Source organism: Culex quinquefasciatus, chromosome 3, assembly GCF_015732765.1.
Source record: "Culex quinquefasciatus strain JHB chromosome 3, VPISU_Cqui_1.0_pri_paternal, whole genome shotgun sequence".
In the NCBI taxonomy this organism is placed as follows: Eukaryota; Metazoa; Arthropoda; class Insecta; order Diptera; family Culicidae; genus Culex; species Culex quinquefasciatus.
Genome location: NC_051863.1, coordinates 186901325 through 186921340, shown reverse-complemented (window position 1 = coordinate 186921340; position 20016 = coordinate 186901325). Strand labels below are relative to the sequence as shown.

The 20016-nt window shown below is 36.7% G+C and overlaps 1 protein-coding gene and 1 long non-coding RNA gene across 8 annotated transcripts in view; one reads left to right on the top strand and one right to left on the bottom strand.

The window, feature by feature from the left end:
• Positions 1–20016, bottom strand: part of LOC6048041 (oxysterol-binding protein-related protein 2) — a 65626-nt gene that overhangs the window by 6222 nt on the left and 39388 nt on the right. For 6 of the 7 annotated variants that reach the window (XM_038260433.1, XM_038260434.1, XM_038260435.1 and 3 more), the window contains 2 exons: positions 16775–16897; positions 10735–10948 (listed from right to left, as the gene is read on the bottom strand). In XM_038260433.1, coding sequence (XP_038116361.1) covers positions 10735–10948; positions 16775–16897 — 337 coding nt within the window. The remainder of the gene's footprint in view (positions 1–10734; positions 10949–16774; positions 16898–20016) is intronic. The other variant, XM_038260437.1, reaches the window with a different exon arrangement.
• On the top strand, positions 113–3530 carry LOC119768875. The gene is made up of 3 exons (XR_005278273.1): positions 113–266; positions 346–519; positions 3438–3530. It is a non-coding gene; the product is annotated as an uncharacterized LOC119768875 (long non-coding RNA).

The window sequence follows — 20016 nt, the reverse complement described above, 5'->3', positions numbered from 1 at the left end:
CGCACGTCGTACAAGCTGTCGCGCGGTTTTGATTTTACCGTTTCGATATCGATTGGTCGAAAGGACGACAAACGTACGACAAACACTCGACATGCCCGACATTGTTTTTTTTTCCATCGATTTTCCTTCAATTCGACGTCACGATTTTCGTCGACGCAAACAGTTTGACAGTTCTCTTCAGCTGGTCTTGTTTGGACTTGATTGCAACCGAATCGAACCCGTTATTGTTGATGTTGGGCTTCGGAAGGATTTTGACCGGTTGATAGGTAAGTTGTGCTTCTTTTTCTGTCGAAAAGTTCCGGCCGGAGTGGGCAAGTGGCCAAATTATAGTTTCTTATGTTCCAGATATTCAGAATTCGGTCTTCGTGGCGGTGGGGGAGGAGGACGAGACGCATGAATCCGGCGGGCCAGGTCTTCGTGGCGGAAGACGGGACCGGAAGGAACCGAGCTTATGGAGGATATGGTTCATTCCAAAGGAGGAGGAGGATGAAACACCGAGTGTCAAAAGTTCTACCCAAGGTAAGAGAAAAAGAGGTACAGAATAATCATCTCGTGGCGGTGTTTCTGATCCACCGGAAGTTTTAATCAAAAGAACTGTTGCTTTAAGTCATTGAAATGATGGAAGAGGCGCATTTCAAAGTATCGGGAGTGAGCTTGGAAGACGGAAAGTATGAGGGCTAATATTGTGTGTTATGATTAGTGGACTTCAGAATTGTACAATAAAAAAAACTCTAACATAAGTGCGCCGCCAGGATTATCTCGATGATGAGTTTCAAAATTTAAAAACTACTAACATCCTGAATAATATTTTACAGATTTTTTTTTATATTTTTTATATATTTTTTAGGCCGTTGCAAATATTTTTTGAAGTTTATGTCCCTCGCCACTGACCAAAGTCGAGGGGGGGGGGAGGGCAAAAAAAATAAAAAAAGTTTAAAAATTGAATTTACGAGCCATGGTTTCAACATTTCAATGAAAAAAGTGTTTTAAAATGCATTATACACCTATCCAGTTGTTTTGCAATCATCAGTTTTCAAAATATCTAAGTATTGATGAAAATTTTATTTTTCGCGAAAAAAAAAAGTTTTTGCGGCTCTGTGCATTGGAACTCCATAAAAATTCAAAATATTGTAATTCTAGCCCAAACATGCTAAATATGATTATCAATGCAGAAAAATGCATTTTAGATGGTTTTCAGTTGATTTAACTTTTGTTTTTATTGAAATTTTGAAGTATTTTAAGTAATAAAATATTTATATTAAAATTATAAAAAAATTCAAAAATTCTAAAATTCTAAAATTCTAAAATTCTAAAATTCTAAAATTCTAAAATTCTAAAATTCTAAAATTCTAAAATTCTACAATTCTAGAATTCTAAAATTCTAAAATTCTAAAATTCTAAAATTCTAAAATTCTAAAATTTTAAAATTATAAAATTATAAAATTATAAAATTATAAAATTCTAAAATTATAAAATTATAAAATTCTAAAATTCTAAAATTCTAAAATTCTAAAATTCTAAAATTCTAAAATTCTAAAATTCTAAAATTCTAAAATTCTAAAATTCTAAAATTCTAAAATTCTAAAATTCTAAAATTCTAAAATTCTAAAATTCTAAAATTCTAAAATTCTAAAATTCTAAAATTCTAAAATTCTAAAATTCTAAAATTCTAAAATTCTAAAATTCTAAAATTCTAGAATTCTAAAATTCTAAAATTCTAAAATTCTAAAATTCTAAAATTCTAAGATTCTAAAATTCTAAAATTCTAAAATTCTAAAATTCTAAAATTCTAAAATTCTAAAATTCTAAAATTCTAAAATTCTAAAATTCTAAAATTCTAAAATTCTAAAATTCTAAAATTCTAAAATTCTAAAATTCTAAATTTCTAAATTTCTAAAATTCTAAAATTCTAAAATTCTAAAATTCTAAAATTCTAAAATTCTAAAATTCTAAAATTCTAAAATTCTAAAATTCTAAAATTCTAAAATTCTAAAATTCTAAAATTCTAAAATTCTAAAATTCTAAAATTCTAAAATTCTAAAATTCTAAAATTCTAAAATTCTAAAATTCTAAAATTCTAAAATTCTAAAATTCTAAAATTCTAAAATTCTAAAATTCTAAAATTCTAAAATTCTAAAATTCTAAAATTCTAGAATTCTAAAATTCTAAAATTCTAAAATTCTAAAATTCTAAAATTCTAAAATTCTAAAATTCTAAAATTCTAAAATTCTAAAATTCTAAAATTCTAAAATTCTAAAATTCTAAAATTCTAAAATTCTAAAATTCTAAAATTCTAAAATTCTAAAATTCTAAAATTCTAAAATTCTAAAATTCTAAAATTCTAAAATTCTAAAATTCTAAAATTCTAAAATTCTAAAATTCTAAAATTCTAAATTTCTAAATTTCTAAAATTCTAAAATTCTAAAATTCTAAAATTCTAAAATTCTAAAATTCTAAAATTCTAAAATTCTAAAACTCTAAAATTCTAAAATTCTAAAATTCTAAAATTCTAAAATTCTAAAATTCTAAAATTCTAAAATTCTAAAATTCTAAAATTTAGCATTTTTTATAATTTTAGGATTTAAAAATATTTTTTTTGAATTTTAGAATTTTAGGATTTTTAAATTTTAGACTTAAAGATTTATAGAATTTAAGAATTTTAGTTTTTCATAATTTTTAAGTTCTAAAACTCTAAATTCTAAAAATTTTATTATTTTGAAATACTTAGGTTTCACAATTTTTAATCTCTTAAATTTTTATATTGTATTACACTCAGCCCCCGGTGGTTGGTCACTTTTTTGTTTGTAAAATGGGTGTCAAACTAAAAGTGACCCTTTCGTTTGACAACAGTTGGTGTCAAACCATCGGGTTTTGAGTGTATTCTTATAATTCTTGATATTTGCAAATTTCAAAATGTCAAAGATTAATTTTCTTTTTTAAATTAATCAGATATTTTAAATTTTTACGATTAATTTAAACATTCGAACATTTTAAAATTTAAGTCTTTTAAGTTCTTAGCATCCTCAAAGCATAGACTTTGGGGTCTTCAGAAACACATGCACTTTAAATTTTAAAAAATCAAAAATATTTAAACAGGTCCAGATGGGTTTTCTCCATAAAACTTTGGAGAAAACCCATGCGTTGATGTTGATTTTTAATTTTTAATTTAAAATGTTAGAATTTTTTGTTGTCTTAAACTTTCTTTTATCTTTATTTTCTAAAAAAATTATAAGTTTAAATTAACTGCTTTTTAATTTTTATTTCAAAATTTTACATTGAAAGTTAAATTTTTGAATATTCCACAATTAATTATTTTATGAATTTTCACAGATTTTTTGAGTATAATATCTGTCATGAGATTCCCTTTGTTTCAACTACAAAACTCTAGGTATGATTTGGATATTATGATTATGCCGAATGACGTTATCTTTTTTCAGGTAACCAAAAATTTTCCAATCTGATCCTGCTAACAAACCAGCGTCTTTGTGTTGTCCCACGCAGTTTGTTGAACGGAAGCTGTAACGACCGCATAAACATCTGCTCCGGAAGTACGTAAACCGACGTTGTCCCGTATTCCGGTGGCCATCAATCCATGGGACATAAACGGTGGCGGTCGGCTCGAAATGATGGCTGGCAAATTCCGGACACGGAAGACAACGCCAAAAACTTCCGGCCAAGATGCCGAGCGATGAGCTGAAAGACCAACTGGAAGACAACGCCAAAAACTACGTGGAGATCGCGACACACAAGTAAAATTAATGAATGTATTTTAAATCGAGTGAAAAAGTGAAATTTACAATAAAAATACATCTAAAAATAAAAAAAATAAAAAAAAAATATCTATTTTTTAATGCAACATAACCTAAAAACCCGAAATGACATCACACGACAAAGGCACGACATCCTAAATAACAAAACCGTGCGACGTCGGTCGAATGTCGTACGACAATGTCGTACAATTTCGATCATCGATCGCACGACAAACACGACATTTTGGTGCAAAAACGTATGACATTCGCGCGAAAGTCGCACGACATTGTCGTGCGACGTCGTACGATTGCACGGACGACAAACGACGGACGTCCGACGAACTTTTCAGTCAGGGTAGGCCGGCGAAAGAGAGAATAAAGATTGTCGAATCAGTTTTGTTCGGGCCTGGCCGACATGGGAAGCGGTGGACTGTATGTGCTTGGAGTTGTAGGGGGAAAGGGGGGCCACGGAAAAAGGAAAACACCGGGGAATTGCGTTTTCTGGTTTATTTTCTCCCACTCTTTCCTCTTTCTTCTGCACTTCACTTTCACTGCTGTTGTTGTTACTGCTTCGTCCTTCTCGGTCGGAGGTTGGATGCGGACTTACTAGGCGCGCTGCCCGCGCGCTCTTGGTGTGTTGCAAATGACGTTTCTCCCTCGTCGTCGGCAACGCAGATGGTCGTCACGGTGGGGTTTCTGGCTTCGTTCGTACCGAACATACTCCCCCCCGTTGAGGTCCCTCAACTCTTTGGTTCGGCCCACACAACGCTTCCGGTGGATGGCTGCGGACTGGTCCGCCGGTTCTCGTCGCTCGCCGACGTCTTCGATGGCCGGTAAAACGGCGTGAAACTCTCGGAGGTTGCTCCTGCGCTTGCAGGGTTGAGCTGACTCGGGATCGCGTGACTTGTCCGGTGAGATTGTCGAATGCCAGCTCTTGCGCCGGCGATCGACCGTTCGCTGGAAACGACTGAGTTGATCTCGTACTTGGAACGGTTCATCTTGGCTGGGCGGTTCATGAAAGCTACCTTGGGGCCAATCATTGAGATCACGAGCTTCAACGCGACTGGTTGACTCTGCACTTGAGCGATCAGAAACCAGATGGTGCACCACCTCTGGCGGTTTGTGATCTGGATGCTGGGCACACGACGGCTCGTGTCTACGTTGGCGAACTTGTACGGGGTTAGGTTGGACAGATTACTTACTGACTTGTGGCGTTTTCTCGACTGGTTGACCACGTGCATTTCTGACGATGCAGGCTCGGAGTGGGATCGGGATTGGGTTGATCGGCTACACTTCAACTCGGGTTCTCCGGCGAGAACCAAGTCGTCGGGAGGACGCCCTTCTTCGACGTGGACTACGCTTTTGTCCAGATGTACGCGGCTTGGTAAGAGAAGTCTACGCTTGTCTGGTGCCTTGGCCGCTGGCTGCGGCAGCGGTTTGTACACTGGGACGGTCATCACCATCGCAAAGTCCATGTTGTAACTGCCGTTCTGATGGAAGCAGTTCGGCTTTTGCTCGGATTCTGGTACGTCCATCTTCTGTAGACCGCTGTCGCTGTGGACACGGCGTTGTTCTGGCTCGCCGTGGTGAACGGAATTTTGAGCCACTTTCGGTTGTAGTGGCTCAGTCTTCACGGTCGCTTCTGGTTTAAGGTCGCTGTTGTGTGGGGGAACTTGTTTGGACAGGAACACTGCAGCTGGCAGCTCGTTGTCGAGTTCAGCATCGGTGGTGACGTCCTTTAAGTGTCCGGTTGGATGCGTCGGCTCACTGCTACTCTCATCGGGGAAGTCGGACTTGGTGTCCATACTCGGGTTCGTGGTGACTTTCTCACTTAGTCGGGAGGCGACTGAATTCGGTTGTTCCGCGTTCTGGCTTGGCCGGGAATCGCTGCCAAGCTTGTAGGTGGATTCGATGGCCACCGGCTCCGCAGTTGCCGTCTGCTGCTCCTGGAGGGTTTGGGAGGTGGTAATCCGGTCTTGCACTGATCGAGGGCGCTAGTTTTGGCGGATTCCTTGTTGGCTTGTGGACTGCGATCTTGTCCGGAGTTACGTGGCTTGAAAAGGGAACTTCACACTTGTCTGGTGCCCTAGCCGCGGCCTGCAGAAGCGGTTGGTTCTCCGGGACGGTCATCAGAGTCGTCAAGTTCGGGATAGATCCGATCCGGAGGCGGCAAATCTGGATTTGGCTGTGATTGTGGATTTGGACCCCACGTTGGAGGCCACTATCGCTGCAGACATGGCGCTGGTCGGCTTCGTCGTCGGAACATCGCACCATTGCTGGCTGCACTCGGCCTGACTCCGATTCGGCGGTGACGACCTTAGACTTACAACTGGTTGCCTCGAGCAAGTCAGACCTGGCGTTCGCATTCGGGTTCGCGTTGATATCCCTCGCTGATCGGGAATCGGCTGCACTCGGCTGGTCCGAGCTCTGGATTGTCAGGGATTCACCGCCAAGTCCGCTGGCAGAATCGATGACGATCGGCCTCGTGGGAGCAGTCTGTTGGTTCTGGAGGAGTTTGTGGCTCGGTGCAGGCTTTGGAACGTCCACTTGGTTGGCCTCCCAGGCCTTATGCATCTGTTTCAGCCATACTTTTGCTTGCAAGTGCTGCTGGCGTTGCGCGATCAGGGTTGATGTTGGCTTTCCCTCTGCTTCGATCTGCATTTCTGCCACCGCAGTGGCAACATTGTAGAAACTCGCATCGTTCCTCTCGAATTCAGCCTCCTGCTGAGCGAGGTCCTCTATTGGGATGAGTTCGAGGACCGTGAGGTGGTGCTGGCTGTACTCTCGGAACGCTGCACACAAGAAGTCGTACAGGGTTGTCAGCTGTGGTAGCGTGGGTTGGTACAAACCCAGAAGAAGATCCTCTACAAACACCACCTTCTGTTCCGCCAGGTGTCGCTGCTGTAACGCATATGTCAACTTCTTCATTGTTTGATCCATGGCCGCTTCCCGCTAGCCGGGAAGCCCACGTCGAGGATTTGGTTTGTGCTGCTGGGTCGCAGCGCTTCGTCTGGAAAAGTTCGTCCCCTCGGATGGCCGACGACACTTCTCGTTGCGTCACTTTTTGATCGGTGACACACACGCGCGCAAACGCATTTGCTCGCGAGCTCGGCTCGGAACGGGTTGGATCGGGAACGCTTGAACTGGGACTACTCGCCGGCTTTGTTCATCCGCGCGAGAGCAATTCGTCGGGTGAACTGCTTGGACGAAGTTCCTAGGATGGACAGCAGGGGGAACTTGGGTAGGAATGACTCGCCGGCTTTGTGCATCCGCGCGAGTTACCTTCCGGATATCCGACTCCCGATGACTTCCACGGCTGGACAGTCGCTCGGAAATGGTCGAGCTGCGATGGGGCAGCGGGGTGGGGAACTTGGACAGGAGCTCTCGATCGGCACTTTCCTGTCGCTTCCGGAACGCGGATATGGAGGGAACGGGAAAACTTGGGCAGGAACGACTCACCGGCTTTGTGCATCCGCGCGAGTTCAGTTCGACGGTTCAACTGCAGAAAGGAAGTTCCTAGGGTGGATACTTCCGGGAATCCGACTTCCGATGACCTCCACGGCTGGACAGTCTCTCGGAAACGGTCGAACTGCGATTGGACGCAGGGGGAACTTGGGCAGTAGCACTTCTTGGTACTCTCCGGTTGCTTCCGGAGCGGCTTGGCTAGTCCCGGTTGGAACCGGCGACTTCAATTCTGGAGGCTTGAGCTGGTTTCAAATCCGGTTCGATGTGACCATGTTCGGGCCTGGCCGACATGGGAAGCGGTGGACTGTATGTGCTTGGAGTTGTAGGGGGAAAGGGGGGCCACGGAAAAAGGAAAACACCGGGGAATTGCGTTTTCTGGTTTATTTTCTCCCACTCTTTCCTCTTTCTTCTGCACTTCACTTTCACTGCTGTTGTTGTTACTGCTTCGTCCTTCTCGGTCGGAGGTTGGATGCGGACTTACTTGGCGCGCTGCCCGCGCGCTCTTGGTGTGTTGCAAATGACGTTTCTCCCTCGTCGTCGGCAACGCAGATGGTCGTCACGGTGGGGTTTCTGGCTTCGTTCGTACCGAACAAGTTTTGTGGTTACTTTGTGTGGAATAAGACGTGTTGTTTGTTAATTGCAAAATATCTGTGTTTTTATTATAGAAGAAAGTCCTCAATCACGACACCCTTCAGATTCAGAATTGTGTTGTTGTTTGAACACTCGGTGCTCAAACTCAACCCACTTCAACGAACCATCTATGCGATAATCTTTACGCAGTAGGCCTGGCCGCTTTAACGTTTCTGCTTCTGATTGTGATAAAAAGAAGCTGGCTGCGCTAGGGTATGATAAGATTAGATTAGAAAGATCGGAAAGCCCACAGACTTAAGATTTTTTTTTTAAATTAATGAAGATTTGCATTTTTTTTTCTTCAATTTTTCTGCTATTTCCGATCTGGTAGAAAAGTTTCACTAAATGCTTCACACATTGTACAGTTATGCTGCAAAACATTGTTAAACCCTCTTTTGCTCATTTTTTGGATTTTTTTTTCAATTTTCCCGTGTTCAAGAGGTCATTTTGAATATAGAATCTTTATTTCTTTTGCATTTATAAATACATACAGCAGACTATAAATTTGACTAGCCCGAATAATTAGACTCATTTTTGCCATTTGGGAGATCTACGCCGTGTTAGGGTGGTCTGAAAAATCGAAATTTTTTGCAAAAATATTTTTTTCTAAAGTTTTACTTCTCGTAATTTCAAGCGATTTTAGCTCTCTTGGTTGTAAATGATAAGTGATTAGTTGAAATTTCTAGGAAAAATAGTTTGATGTTTCTGGACCAAAGAGCATATGCCTGAAAATATGTTTTATCAGATTCCTAGGAGGTTTTACAATGTACATAAACAACTCATAAAATCACAGAAGTTTATCAAAAGACAACGTGAACATTTTTGTACAATTTTCAAATGGAATTCACTCATTTCTGCTTGAGTAACTAACTTTAAATTTAAGGTTATTTTCACTATTTCAATATATTTGAGTTCATACGCTGTTTAAGACCTATAAAATTTTTATGAATATTGGAGAATATTGAAATTGCAAAAAAATAATACAAGAAATTTTGAGCTCTTGCATAATTATTTAAAAAAAATTGTCTCTTCAAACAGTCGCTTAAAATAAGTGGGAAAACATTAAATCATATCAAACTGAATTTTCACTGAAAAAACAAACAGTCAAATACTGACCACTAGAAAAATTAACATTGATTAAAAAAATCAATATCAAAAATTACATAATTAAAAAGGGAACTTGGCAAAAACATTTTTTTATGAATTCCTTGCCATTTTTCTAAAAGGATCTTCCTAAAGGATTTAATGAATAATAACAGCAATTACGTTTTAATCATTCTTTGATTTAAAATGATGATGAAGTTAAAAATAATATCAAAAACTACACGTTTGCCAATTTAAAAAATACCATGGAAGTTATAAGTATTGTTGAACTTTCGATTATTTTTTCAAAGACTAAATGGTTGTGTTTCTACTCTGAATCATAATAATGAAATTACATTTTTGAAGTTTTCTTTATTATTTGTTGTTTAGTTTCGGTATTTTCAAAAAATGCCTATATTTGGATTTTTTTAATTCATTGAGATTTTTTTCGGTGGTTAATATTGACTTTTCTTATAGAAAGTTTTTTGCTTGAAATCATTCTTTAGATAAGAAATTCCTATTATTTGAGCATTCTGGAAAAGTCTGGAAAAAAGTCGGGAAAAAGTCGGGAATTTGAAAATGAAATTTAAGTGGTCACCCTGAGACTGAAATAACTTTACAAACGAAGTTGACTTTATAGCTGTCGGCCACCATTGCTAGTACCAACCACTAGTGCCTTCCTTTTATCTACAAGGACTTTGCCGCCCTGGGCTTCTAAGTGTATGAAAGTATGGCACGGAGCGACGGCGCCGAATACCCATATTTACACAAAGAATTTTAGAGCGCCCGCCGCGGGATTCGAACCTGCGACCTCTGAATTGTGAATCCTGTGCGCGGTCCGACTGATCCACACGGGCGGACAATAACTGTACTGTTTTGGATAGTCTTAGTAGCGTCTTTCAATTACATATATATATATATACTTTATAAAGTTTGACGTCTTTTCCAATTTTCTAAATTTGTGCTAAGATATACTTAGGCCACTGCAACTGTTTTTCAAAGTTTTTGTCATCCCCCTCAACAATGGCTCAAGAAGAAATAACAAAAAACTTTGAAATTTCAATGGAAATTTAAGTGCAGTCAATTTTAAAATGCATTCTCCTACGTTTACAATCATTTTTAGCATTTTTAGATTTATTTAAAAATATTTAAAATTTTATAAATTATCGATGTACTGTACTGATTTAAGGCTTTTCTTCGATTACTTTTTTAATTTTTCAAATCTTTTTTTTTTTTTGGAAAATGTCGATCGCAAACCAACTGTACGGGTATATGATGCATTTATTAATTTTTTTAAAATGTTAACCTTGACCTGATCAAAAGTTTTAACCAATAAATCAACAAATTACAAAATATTGGCCTGTAATATCAATTTTGTTTTGCGGTCAGAGTCGAGGAAAAAAACTTTTAATAATGTTTACATGGGTCTAAAAAACAAACAACTCTGTTCGTCACATTGTTGTACTTTTACGCATAATTGTCCCACCAATTTTTTTTGTTCACGAAATCATTAGTTTTGCGAAGTATTGTGTCTTGTTTGCCTGTTGTATACCAAGGGGATAACTATAGTGATAATAATAATAAGAGTGAAAAACTACAGGACAATTATGCGTAGAGAGACAAAAAACATCGAAAAATTTCAATCGCGTTTTTTTTCAGTTGCACTTTTTTAAACATGGGACAATTATGCGTAGAATGGGAGTATAAATGTGTCAAAATGTATTGAAAATACAGCAATTACGTTATATGATGTATTCTGAACACTTTACAATAGATTGTTCAACATTCAACCTCAACAACCACCAACCTGTTCGCATATGATCCGGAAGTCGGGCCGTGTGAGTTCGTACGTTTCGCCCAGCAGTGGGTTGAACGGCTTGCCCAGCCGCTCCCAGTTGGAGGCCAGCGCGGACACGGCAAACGCCGACACAAACTTGAGCCGCTCGACCGGGTCCTGCTGTTGTGCGGCTATCCGGAGCAGCCGGGCGTACTCCATGTACTCGGTCATCCGCTGGAGGAAGCTGCAAAGTTCGTTGAAAGAGAGAGAGAGAGAGAAAGACAGTTTGTTAACGAAATTTTGTGGCTTGCGTGTGTGTGCGTGTGTTTGAGAGTGTTTTCGACACTTGCGAACGATGCTTGCTTAATTGTTAAGGGGAATTGGTTGGTGGGATTTGTTTTTCTCTATTTTATTTGAACTTGACGAAACCAGCTCACACAAGTGTGTGCGTTTATTGCACCGGAAGTGCTTCTTTCACCAAGAAAACGACACCGACACATACGAGCAAGTTTGAATGGTTAAAGTTTCGTGGAACGATCGAAAACATGGGAAAAGTTTACGCACTATGTTTTAATTCAATGGAGCAGCATGGTACTTTAAGAGAGAGGCATTGCTTAACTTTTTTTTTCTCTGCTGCACGAAATTCAATATTCAAGGTGGGGTTGGGATTGTGCACTGGATAAACGGATTCCATCCAAATCGAATTCATTCCAGCATCATGCATGCTTCTTTTTCCATGCATTCCATTGCTGTTGAAAATTCTGTACCTCTCTTCTTTCAGGCATGCAAACAATTTCCCGCTTTAAAGTTGGTGTTTAAATTTTAGCACAATTGCTGTTTTAAATTCCGTAGGAAATAATATTATTTTTATTTAAGGTTACGTTTTAAACGTTTAAAATTATTAAAATCACTTAGGCTGGTACAAATATTTTTAAAAGTTTTTGTAACCCCCTTCAAAATTGGCCCAAAAATCAGGGGCAAAAAATATTTTACAATAAACTTCAAAATTTCAATGAAAATTCAAGTGCAACCAGCTGAAATCAAATTAAAATACATTCTCCTGCGTTTAAAATCATTTTTAGCATGTTTGGGTTTATTAAAAATCTTAAGATTTTTTGAAAATTTTCGATGCAAAACCTTTTTTTTTCGATACAATTTTTGTTTTTGTCAGATCTTAGATTTTTTGAAAACTAATGATTGCAAAACAACTGAACTAGTGTAAAATGCATTTTAAAACACTTTTTTCATTTAAATGTGAAGATTATGGCTTGTTATTTCAATTTTTATATTTTTTTATTTTTTTGCCCCCCCCTTGACCTCGGCCAGGGCCGAGGGACAAAAACTTTTTTAAATATTTGCATCGGCCTTATCGAAAATAAGGAAATTAAACTAATTTTACCTCAAAGTATTTTTATTGAAAATCATTTGTGAATCGTGGAACACCCCGATTTTAATATCAATTAAAAGGTTTTCCAATGAATATATTTTTATATATTTTTATCATACCGAAACAGAATCAACTAAGAAAAAAAATGGAAATAATTTCCCAAGATTGACTGCTGATTTTTTTTTCTTTCTTTTGTTTTGCTTTTCATTGATATTTTTTTTTTATATTGAATAAGTTCAAATTTTACAACACAATTCAAAAAATAATTTTTAGAAGCAAAACGGAATTTGCAATCAAAAATGATTCAAAATCTGCAACGATGAAACTGGCGTATGTTATACACATTTTAAGGTGACTTTTTTCAGATTTCTTTTTGTGTAAGATAAAAATACTTTATTAAAGAAAGCACCGTTTAGCCCCCATTCAACGCGATATATAGGAAACTGTTGGTTTGATTTGCATTGTTAAAGCAAATTGTTCAATTCTGGAGTTTTTTTTTTAAAAGGTCCCAAAAACCAAATTTTTCAGTTTTTGCTTTTTGGGTGTTTTTGAAACCGCCTTGAGTCAGGGGTATTCAAAAAAACTCCAGAATTGAGCCCAACTTTTCAATAAAAATAATTTAAAAGTTGAAAATCATTCCCAACATTTTAGCATTTTCAAAAAAAAACCTTTTTTTAAAAAGGTTCCTCTGATTAAAAAAAATCTAAAATGGTTTTTTTAGGTGCAGCAGTCCGATCAAAAATTAAAATAAATGAAGGAAATTATTTAATCTTTTCATACATATTTTTGTGGAGGTGTTTCGTTTAGTATTTTTAAATCGCAAAAATAAATATTTTTGCGAGAAAATACCTAAAAATGCCTGTAACTTGAAAATAGTGTGCTTTATCAAAAAATGTGTAAAATAATTTTCGATTGCAAATTTCATTGAATTCATGTTGAGATGATTTTTAAAATTTTGTTTGACAATTCTTTAGAATTTTCGAAAGCTTACATTTTTTTTTTGATTTTTTAAAATTTTTCCGTGTTTAGGAGGTCATTTTGAGCAACTTTTGTTCTACGAAAAACTTTACTTTTTTTGTTTTTTTCTTGTTTTATTTTTAGTCTTTTAATTGCATTTATCTTGTTTAGTTTATGTGGGGTAAGGGTCGTATCTTTTTGATTGCAAATTTGATTTTACATCAAAAAATGAAGTTGAAACATTTTTGCCACCAATTTTTCAATTTTTTGAAAAAATCGGTATTGATTCAAAGATTCATAACTCGCTCAAAAATTTTTGGCACAACCTGGAAATTTCTGAAAAGTTGGCATTTGATGTCCTCTAAAACATATCAAAATATAAAAAAAATTAAAAATAGTGTTTTTTGCAAATCAAGTTTTAGTGACAAAAAGTTAAATAAAAAATCACCAAATTTTTTTACCGTGCATCATTTTTTTTAGTGTAGTCCATATCCATTAGGGTGGGTACGGATTTTGAAAGGTTCTCAGAACAAGTTCTGGTGTGGTTCCCATTGGAGGGCATACAAATAGGGACTCTCACGCCAAATTTCAGCTCATTTGGTTGAAAACTGGCTTGTCTCAAGCGGGTTCAAGTTTACATGGAAATTACTATGGGAATTTTTGAATTTTCGTTCATTCTCTCCTACAGGCCTGGGGAAAACATGTAGAAACTTCTAGGATGGCCAGGAATGCGCGGAATCGTCTGGAGATCAACTTTCCTTAAGAGACCAGGTCGATTCTTTGAACCCCCATCGAGCTCAACGGCAATACATCCGGGGTTTTCGGAACCAACCGTTTTCTCCAGAAGGACATCAAATTTTCCTTAGCATGCTATGAATGCTTGATGACCACCGCGACGCCACATGTCAAACAGCTATCACGTGGACTAGCATCGCCTATAAAAAAATACTTTTTATTACTTTTTGAACTATAGAATTATCATTTATGGTGATCCTGATACTATTTAGCTGTATTCTCCAAATTAGAAAAAATTGTTATGGTGAAAAATTTTACAATCACGTGGTAGCTGTTTGACATGTGGCGTCGCGGTGTTCATCAAGCATTCATAGCATGCTAAGGAAAATTTGATGTCCTTCTGGAGAAAACGGTTGGTTCCGAAAACCCCGGATGTATTGCCGTTGAGCTCGATGGGGGTTGAACAAATCTAGTGCGTCCATCCCGGGAATTCCCGGGACAAAAATCCCGGGATTTTTCCTAAACCGGGAATTCCCGAATCCCGGGATTTTCTATAATTTGTCCCGGGAATTCCCGAAATTGAAAAAAAAATCATATTTTGGTCTGGAAATTCAGATTTGGTTGTGAAAATAGTAGAACAATAAAATGAATTAAAATTTGTATTCAGCAAATCTCAGCATTAAATTGGCATTTAAGGAAAAAATATTATAATTTGAATTACCAGGTCCGCAAAATGCCTAGTGCTTTACATTTTTTTCTCTATTATTTTATTTTTTTGAAAAACTGGATATATTTACGTATATTTTCGATTTTAAATTATAATCAAACACCGGCATCCAGGGCAAATACGTACAAATGTAACGAATAAATACAGCTATTAAAGCAAAAAATATTTGCATGACGTTTTGGATTACTTCGGTTGAAACAGTAACAGAACAAAACAATTTGTACTTCCAAATGTATTGCTCTAAAATCTCCTGTACCTATTTAGACTGTAGTTCTGATTTTCCCTCGGTTGGCGGTAGTAACTTGAAGATAATTTGTAAAATATGTTTTATATAAAACAATGAATTCAAAACTTATCTAAAATTTTACATTGACTGGTATCATTTTATTTATTGTCGTTGTTTGTTTTCTAGCTGTTTTAGTCATGTCATATAAAATATATATAAAAGAAAAAAAATATGAAAGAATTCCAAAGTTTTTTTGAATAGGTCCTATAAACATATGGAAAACAAAAGCTTATTGGACCTTTTCAAAAAAAAGAATTATGTAATTTGATTCGCAAATAAAAAAATGATTAATCATACTGGAATTAAAAATAGTAGTTGATATAAAATCCTAAACACCACAAAGACAAAAAAATCTTTTAGGCTATTTTAAAACTGTCGTCTTTGTTTAGATTGAAGTGAGGATTATAACCATTTGATATTATTAAGCTAATTCAATGATTTTAAGATTGAAAACATAACAAATATAATGAAACATAGATTTTATTACTGATTCAAAAATTTCCCGGGATCCCGGGAATTCCCGGGATTCCAAAAATATTTTTCCCGTTTCCCGGGAAATTTAAAACCCGGGAAAATTGGACGCCCTAAACAAATCGACCTGGTCTCTTAGGGAAAGTTGTTCTCCAGACGATTCCGCTCATTTATGGCCATCCTAGAAGTTTCTACATGTTTTCCCCAGGCCTATAGGAGCGAATGAACGAAAATTCAAAATTTCCCATAGTAATTTCCATGTAAACTTGAACCCGCTTGAGACAAGCCAGTTTTCAACCAAATGAGCTGAAATTTGGCGTGAGAGTCCCTATGGGTATGCCCTCCAAGGGGAACCACACCAGAACTTGATCTGAGAACTTTTCAAAATCCATACCCACCCTAATATCCATACCTACAACTTTGCCCAAGACACCAAATCGATCAAAAAATTCCTTCAAAAGATACAGATTTTTAAATTTTCATACATCATTTGTATGGCCAGCTGCCAAATTTGTATGGAAAATTATATGGACAAACTAATGATGCAAAATGGCTTTTTTGGGCATAACGAAGGCACCAAAAAAGTTTCAGTCGGGTTAAAAAAAATGAAATTTAAGAAAAAAGACCGATTTCGTAGAGAATTACTCACAAGTTAAACTTCCAACCCTAAAATTTTTGAGTTGCAAAGATCGATGAGAATCTTTTAGTAAGGAGTGAGGAAGGCACCAACCACATAGGTGGATTAAGTTAGTTTTATTTTACAATAGCTCATTCAACTTTTTCAAAGAATATGGGTTGTAAGAGCTGGAATAATTGAAGTTATTCAAAACGTCTGCGATTTTTAAATCACCCTTGTCAAGGCGTATACCAGAATTCCAAAGTAGTGATGCCGTTATGAAGCACAACAAACATCACTGAGATCAGGTTTATAAATATTTTGAACGAAACGTGGTTCGTCTGCTACTTGCAAACTCAAAATATACTCCAAAAATAATCCTTGAAAATGAATAACAGTTAAAATCATAAAAAATGACATGGGACAATCATGCTTAACACGGCAGTCTGTCTATCTGTGTATCTGTTCAAATAAATATTGATTGCATAATCTTTCGCCTCTACATCGTGAAATAATGTGATAAATATTTTGTTCCACCCCACCATATTCTTTGACAGGTATTAATGATGACATAGTAATGTAAACAAAGCATTCTAATAATATTGAGATGCATGATTGCTGGTGCTGCGCTGAGTGATCAAACCGTTCTAATGCAATTAAACAAGTTAACTTTTTCTACATTTTTTCTACTGGCAACATGCTCGCACTGCAAACCTAGCGGGACTTTGGGATTTTTTAGGCAATATTCGTTTAGCAAACAGTTTTTTTTATTCTTTAAAGAGTAACATAAGAATTTAACAAATTAAAAACAAAACATATTTCTCTTTCACTGTTTGACTAACACAGACTCATCAGACAATTTAGTTTTTTTTTTTTAATGAAATTACTCACCTCAGCGGCTCGTTGAAGACGACGGGCATGGTGATTTTGCTTAGCTCCTTACCGATGCAATTCTTCAGCACTGACCAGATGTTGAAGTCATTCCGCGAGAACATGGGCACCGGCAGCGAGGTTCTGATTGATTTGAGCGATTTTTCCGGATTTTTTTTTTATGATGATGATGCGATTTTTTTTTGTTTAGTTCCCAGGTGTGAACGGGCATAATAATGTTGTCATTTTTGGAACATAAAAGAAAAGTGGGAGAAAGAGAAGAAAACCCGAGCGGGGAGAAAAACCACACACACGTGGAGTGGGAGGAGGGAAAGAAAGAGTTGTGATTAATGTACTGGATGTGAGACTTGAACGGGCGGAAGGTTGGCTTCCTGGCGGCGAATTTCCAAGATAAATTAGTTTATTTTGCGCATCTGTTTTTTTTTTGTTTCCTTTCTTTTTCTATGCTTGAATGAGTCTCGCGTGCGGTGAACAATGTGCAAAGTTTGGCCACAGACAAACGGATATTTTTGTAAGTTCAATTTTGAATTTAAATTAACCGTTAATTTGTGCGATCAAATTAGAACGAGTTGCGCGTCGGCTTGTCTGTGGCCGTACCTTCATGATGTGAGTGGTGGGTGTGAGTGATGTAAGAATGATGTCGTTCTGTGAGAGAAAGTGGGATGGCGGTTTAGTGGTGGGTTGCGGTGGGTGGTGTGATAAAGTGATGTGCACCAGTTTCAACAACAACAGTTGGTAGTGGAAAGTTGGAAAAGTTTAAGTTGATTTGCTCCGGTATGTGCTTGGCTTTTGGCTCCCGTGGGGCCACACATGTGCTGTCGTCCTTGAGCTGGATTATTATGAATTTTTCAAATGTTTTTGCCACCGTAATGAAATTTTTCGAAGTCATTATTCAGAAAGAAATTATTCTCACAATACATTTCGTGTCAAGTAGCAACATTCAAGTGCAGGAAGAATCTCATTTAAATCAAATTATGTAAGTGCCCTCCTCTTACTGTGAAATTTGTGTTTACCACGTGGGAGGTAAGTGCTGCTTTCTTCAAGATTAAAGTGGTGAAGATGGTGTTTTCTAAAATTCAAAGGAAAACACGCCATGCAAAAAAAGCACGTCCTCGACACGTGGGCAGAACGATTAAGCAAAAAAAAAAAACAAATAAAAAAGAGAAATGTTGCTGGTCCCTTCGGGGTATGCTACCACCATGCCACGTGCCCAAAACTGGAGAGGGTCGCATTTTTGCGCCATTTTCGTGTGGGAACCACCCTCGGATCGCGGCGCCGCCTTTTTCAATGCTCTAATGGGAAAGCTCAACAAACAAAAGTAAAACAGCACGTCGCGGGCCGAGAAAAGGTCGTTGCTGGTGTGTGTGTGTGTTCATAAAGCAAGATTTCCACGAAAAGAAGAACTCCAGAATGTTTAACGTCACTCGCCACCACGATAAGATTGGGGAAAGACAACGATGAGGAGATAAGCGCCCCGGAAAGACTTTTGCGATAACTTTGTTTTGGGGATCTCTCCGGAGGAAAGCTTGTTTTTTTTTTTTTTTTTTGTTGGGAAACTTACTAATTGAACATCAAACAAACATGGAAAGGGTCAAACATCAAAATCAACAGTGTAAGCGGGGAGAAGTTCCTGTGCAAAGCTTTTGTTCGAGTTTAATTGGATGATATCATGCAGAGTGGATTGGCATTTAGGGATAACAGTTAAGGTAATTACATTAAGATTGCATTTTGGGAAAGAGGAAATAAACTTCATAACACTGCTTGAAAGTTCCCGATCGATGATGATTCTCTGTTTTTGTTTCGCCCACATTATTTTTTTCAAGAAATCTGTGAGCAAATAAAAATGCTTGAAGCAAGCTTGAAGAACTTTTATTAAAAAGACTAGTAGAATCGCTTGTACACTACTTGGAAAACATTGTTCAACGTTTATTTTTTGCTCTAAAATCCATGAAAAAAGCTACGCATAAATGTCCCATATGCAAAAACAGCAACAGCAAGCTGAGAAAAACGCATTTGAAGTTTGTCCCATACATAAGGCTACATGTTAAATTTTCGCGAAAAAACTGGATTTCCTCTTGATTTCTAGAACAAAGTGCTGGATATTATAGGATCTTTCGAAAGAGCACACGATTTTTAACTAAACTGCATCAATAACTCGAAATCGATGAAAATGCATATGAGACATTTATGCGATCAGGGGCAGTACGTTCCTTGATCAAGGTGTCCAATAAAGATAAATTTAAATTCATTCAAAATATTTATTTTTGTTAATCATATGTTTGTTATTTACACTCCTTGGCGAAATAAGTTGTAAATTTCCTCATCGTTTCAAATGCAAACATTGAGATTGGGATAAGACGGCCACCCTTAGTGAAAAGCTATGTAAATAGACAGTAGAGGGTGACGATCCTAGAGATTTTCAATTTCCCGGGAATCGATAGTTGTATTTTGCTATTTCCCGGGAATTCCCGGGACCCGGGAGTTTTTTTTTAACTATGTAAATTAACAGAAATGTACTTAATTTGTTACTTTTCAACCAATTCAGTTACAATTAATTCAAACTTATTCAATGAAACGTTAATTTATGTAGCCTCGTTTTATAGTTCACAGTTCTACATTTTGATATATTTTATTCTGAATTCTCAAGCTTTTTGCATGAACTTTATTAGATTCTAAAAAAATAAAATTAGCTAATATATAATTTCTTAGAATTTTTATTTTTGCAATATGATAAATAACGACTCAAAACAACAACTTAAAATTGTTTTTCCTTCTTGGGTCAACTGTAAATATTAAATAAAGAAATATTTATCTGAAAAATATTAAATGAAGAAATATGAACAGTTATCCGGAAAACCACAATTTTAACAATTGGCGGACCTGAACTTTACAAAGAGTTGCAGAGTTATTTCTTCAAAATGTAATTTAATATTGAGGTTGATGCAAAACCCAAAACTACTATTGACATCAAAAAGGAAATTACCTTAATACAGCTAAATTAACTTTCTCAGAATTAAAAAAAAAACAAAATTTCAAGGTTTGCTATGCTCGAGAGCTGATACGGAAATTGAACTTATCTTGAAAAGGCTTTTCCCTCTTAGAAATAATAAATAGAAATATTTTTTTTTAAGCTTGAGTTTTTCATTTCTGGGGTGTACCTGTTAATTATGCTTTAAAGTAACTTTTGGCTACACTCAATTATAGTTATTGGGTTTGTGACAAGTTAAAATTTACACTTTCTG